General features: G+C 43.0%; 1 protein-coding gene across 1 annotated transcript in view; it reads left to right on the top strand.

Moving 5' to 3' along the window:
* Positions 1-5,000, top strand: part of LOC134452826 (disks large homolog 4) — a 107,240-nt gene that overhangs the window by 78,362 nt on the left and 23,878 nt on the right. The window contains exons 7-8 of the mRNA XM_063203445.1: positions 2,723-2,892; positions 4,673-4,809. Of these exons, the coding sequence (XP_063059515.1) occupies positions 2,723-2,892; positions 4,673-4,809 (307 nt within the window). The remainder of the gene's footprint in view (positions 1-2,722; positions 2,893-4,672; positions 4,810-5,000) is intronic.

Genomic DNA, 5,000 nt, shown 5'->3' with positions numbered 1-5,000 from the left:
TACCATCACTTCGGGGACCTGTGTTCAATTTTGGCCCAAGGTCATTATCCGATCCCCCATCTCTCTCTCAATAATTTCCTATTACTGTCTCGCACTGTCCTCTCCAATAAAGCTCCAAAAATATATTTTAGAAAAGAAATATGGTACAAAAATTGCTCATAGATTTTTTTTAGCCATTCACTTGAAACAGCCCTCTGGGTCCAGCAGGCTCCCGAGGGGGCACTCATCTGGGCTCTCTAGTGAAGTAGAGAGGTCCCAGGAGGGGCATTTAAAGGCCACATTTGGGGATTTTATTTGGGACATAAAAAATGGAAAAGCTCTTCACAGAGATTGCAGACTAAGAGAAAATTAGAGAGGGAGCCAAAGAGAGAGAAAAAGAGTGATAGAGAGTGGGAGAGAGAGAGAGAGAGAGAGAGAGAGAGAGAGAGAGAGAGAGAGAGAGAAGACGGGGATAAGGAGGAGGATGTGGAGCAAAATCACTTTCGCCTTTTTTCATCTTCTGGTCTTTTTTTTTGGACTTCCCTCAAGGGTGACGTGAAATGTCCCTTTTTATTTCTTTCCTCGGCTCGGACACAGGCCTGCAATTTTGACATTTCATATAGAGAGAGACGGGCGGAGGATTTATTGCTGGAAATGGTCTCCTCTTGCCTGACCTCCAGAGATGGAATCGGCTGATACTCCTTTTCATAGAATAAGCCAGAGAGAGAGAGAGAAAGAGAGAGGGGGAGGGGGAGAAAAGAAAGATGGTATCTCTTAAGTTTTATGTGGCAGCTTTCATAGGTTCTGCTTTTAATGGGCGGCCATTATGCCACCATTATGAACCCCGGCCGCAACAATAACCTTAAGTGCAGGACAGAGGCATGGACAAGGGCAGAGGGGTATCAGCTGCCATGAATATTCAACAGCAGGAGAGAGAGAGAGAGAAAAAATAAACGGATGGAGAAAGAGAGATGGGGATGGAGAGAGAGAAAGAGAAAGCACGGAGAGTGAGAGGGGGGTGCAGAAAAAGAGAGAGAACGGCCTTGAAGTTGAACGCATTATTACGCATCATTAATTTTAAAAAAGTATAAAAATAAACTCTTGAGTCTTGATTTAGGTGTATGTTCCCCTTGAGGTCTCCTTCCTGCTGCTAATGCAGGGCTTCATTACGGCGTGAAGGCTCTCTGTTGGATTGCCCAGCGCTAATAGACACGGGACCTGAATTACAGATCAGGCCGCACCGTTGCACCAGCCCTTTAACTTTTAACCACTCCTGCTTCACAGCAGTGGGCACTGACACCAAGTCTCTTGCACTCCGCTTGCTCCACTGATTCCTAAAGAAGCATACACACAGGGCTGCTGTTGAATATTAAAATGAGAATGTCAGGAGATGAGTCATTGGTCAAGTTATGCTTAACGTGCAAAGGAGGGATTTTGATTCAAGTCATTGGTGTCTCTGTACAGCTATCTTTTACAGTGCCACTTATTGGATTGCATATTATTTACTTACAGACTGTGTAACAACTTGTAATAACCTACATATCATGTACAGTAATATAATATACTAATGCTGTAGTATTTGTGACGTATTTCATTCACGTCAGTATGTGATACTTGACTTTGTAACACGGGTTGCATTACTGCACCTAATCAGGTTGAGTCATAACTCTTTGTAAGATCCCAGATTACAGTAATGGATTACCCAGAGGAATAGAGAAAATATGTGGTTCTACATCTACATCGTTTTAGTTTATTTGGCTTATTTCGACAGGAACCACGTGCAGAGCACATTCTTTTCAAAAGTAAAAAGATGACCTGCACCAGATTGTAGCTTAAAAGCTAGTTTCCATCTGCAGACCCTGGGAAGGTGAGAGACATAAAGTACAATAAAATAAAAGCAGCCATGTCCCTCCAAGCTAGATGATGCTGAGAAAGTTTCGACTCCCTTGAGCTGATGTTTACAATTTGGAGAGGTGTAAATAGAAGTATGAAACACTAACCAGTCCAGCCTAAAACAACATCTGATTCTATGACTTTTTTAACATAGCATTGAGTTGAGTAGTCAGTGTAATAGTCGTGTTGGCGTGACTTCAGCAGAATCAGAGAAGTAAGATGCTTGAGTGGGTCCTCCAGTGTAGTGTCATCAACTTCATTTCTTGCCATGACCAAAGTGCCACTTGAGACTGTATTCTCTATATCCACTCTCTTATATATGTACTGTATGTACTGTGTGTGTGCCGTGCGTGTGTGTGTGCGTGCCTGTGCATGCATGTGTTAGTGCAAGTGTGCCTCCTGTATGTATATTTCTCTACGGTATGTTGAACAATACGACCCTAAAGGTGAAGGCAAAGTAAACCAACATCGAACCTGAGAAAAATACCTTCAAAGATTGGTATTAGGTTGGCTATTATAGTTACTACAATTTGACATAGCAATATTCCTAAAATGGCACTTTTGGGCCATAAGGGACACGTGTGGGCCATAAGGTTTTGCCACAAGATGAAGGAGGTGCTATGAAGACCACTCAGTTTTGAAAAAGTGTTTGTAAAAGAGGTGGTAATGTGCACTCCCCAGTATAGGTTATTGTGTACTTACGTATTCTCTCTCTCTCTCTCTCTCTCTTTCTCTCTCTCTCTCTGTCTCTCTCTCTCTCTCTCTCTCTCTCTCTCTCTCTCTCTCTCTCTCTCTCTCTCTCTCTCTCTCTCTCTCTCTCTCTCTGCCTCCCTCCATCATCATCCTCCAGGGTGAATGACAGCATCCTGTTTGTGAACGAGGTGGATGTGCGTGAGGTGAGCCACAGCCAGGCGGTGGAGGCCCTGAAGGAGGCGGGGGCCATCGTGCGGCTCTACGTGCTGCGCAGGAAGCCCGTCGCCGAGAAGCTCCTCGAGCTCAAGCTCATCAAAGGACCCAAAGGTGGGTGGCCGGCCATATATCTCTGTGTGGGTGCGTGGGTGGATGGGGTTGGTGTGTGTGCGTGCGTGCGTGCGTGCGTGCGTGCGTGCGTGCGTGCGTGCGTGCGTGGGTGGGTTGGTTGGATGAAGTTGGTGTGTGTGGCGGTATGCGTGCATTGCCATGCGTTGCGCGTGTGTGTGTGTGTGTGCGTGTATGTGCACGCGCATGCGTGTGTGAATGCGTGTGAATGTGTGTGTGTACAGTAGAAAGACAAATAGAGAAAGAGTGCTGTATTTAAGAATGTGTTAAACAAGAGCATGTAATTGTAGTGAATTATCAGCCTATTACACCTACACTGTAGTTAGACAGAAATAGATTGTTTACATGCTATGTCAGAACAAGTCTCAGGAAGTAATTAAGAACTGGAGTCTCAATTGCTGTCATTAATCCCTGAGTGGGTTTCCTGTACATCTGCGGTATATTTAGTTGATTGCCTTTGTGTTGTGTGTTGGTGTGTGTGTGTTTGCAAGCGTGCGTGCGTGCGTGCGTGCGTGGGTCTGTGTGTGTTAGTGTATATATACTACTGTATATCTTTATATGTGTGTTACATCTTGTTTCATGGTCATTTTATTTGTTGTTGTGATATCTTATTGTAAGTAAGTAAGTAAGTATGCCTTTAATTATCCCGCCATGGGGAAATTCATTTGTTGCAGCAGTAACATACAGATTGTGCAAAGACAGTAGACAGTATACATACAACAGCACAGGACCAGGAGGTTAAGAAAGTATATGTAGGATAGATAAAAAAGAGATGTTAAGAGAAAATAGAAGTGTCTCTGTTAAAAACAACAAGTACATTAGTAAAAGTGAAAGTGCATTTGTAAAAAGTGCATTAGCAGCTTCATAAAAAGGAGGAGAGGGTGCTAGGACAATAATAAATAAGTAAGTTAAAAACTTAAAAAGATAAAAAGACCATCACTACCACCACCACCACCACCACCATCATCATCATCATCATCATCATCATCATCATCATCATCATCATCATCATCATCATCATCCCCAAGGCTACCGCAGGGACTTGGTGTTATTATATATGTTATTATATATTATATATTATATATATTATATAATTGGAATATTGTCTTGCTGCACTTCTGTTTAATTTATTTGTATTTTGTGATTTGTTTCTTTTTTATTCTCACAATTGTATTGTTCAGTGTCCCCTTAATGGGACAGTTTGGTCAATTTCAACATGCAGTTGTATTGCTCACACTACCCTTGACTTGTCAGTACCTGGTGATGCCACATTTTTTGGCTCAGCCCTTTCAGAGATATGAGCAATTCTAATGGGGGCAGCGTTTGTTTACATTTTTAAAAAATGAAACATAGGCCAACTCCAAATATTTTCCCAAAAGATACTGCTGTTTGCTAGTTGTCTGCTGATGTTTTATAACCTTTTGGATGTTTTTGGGAATAAATAAAAATGTTTTTTTGAAATGTAAACAAAGAGCTGCCCCCATTACAATGACCAGGATCTCGGAAACGGCTGAAGAAGAAAAAAAAAAATCTCAGGCACTGACAAGTCCAGGGTAGTGTGAGCATTACAACTGCATGTTGAAATTGACCAAACTGCCCCTTTAACCTCTACAAAGGAGGTTATGTGATTGTCAGAGTTTGTTGTGTGTAGTACATTGGTTTGTTAGTTTGCGGTGCATGTGGTGCTCCTGTCCACCAGAGGGCCGGGGTGCGCTCTCTGGGCGCTTATGTAATTATTATTATCGTGTTTGTGTGTGTACAGGGCTGGGCTTCAGTATAGCAGGGGGCGTGGGGAACCAGCACATCCCCGGAGATAACAGCATCTACGTCACCAAGATCATCGAGGGAGGAGCGGCGCACAAAGATGGTCGACTACAGATAGGAGACAAGATACTAGCGGTAAGATAGCCACACACACACATGCATAGACAATACAAGTTACTAGCAGTGTGTGGACATTCACAAGATAGAGATCGAGCCAAGGTACTGACAGTGAAAGCTAGAGCATGCACCATTGCATATAGTACCATTACACACCGTATAAAGATGTCCGACTCATGTACAGATAGGAGACAAGATATTAGCGGTGA

Source organism: Engraulis encrasicolus, chromosome 7, assembly GCF_034702125.1.
Source record: "Engraulis encrasicolus isolate BLACKSEA-1 chromosome 7, IST_EnEncr_1.0, whole genome shotgun sequence".
Taxonomy (NCBI): domain Eukaryota; kingdom Metazoa; phylum Chordata; class Actinopteri; order Clupeiformes; family Engraulidae; genus Engraulis; species Engraulis encrasicolus.
The sequence above is the reverse complement of the archived record's forward strand: the minus strand, read 5'-3'. Positions and strand labels throughout refer to the sequence as shown.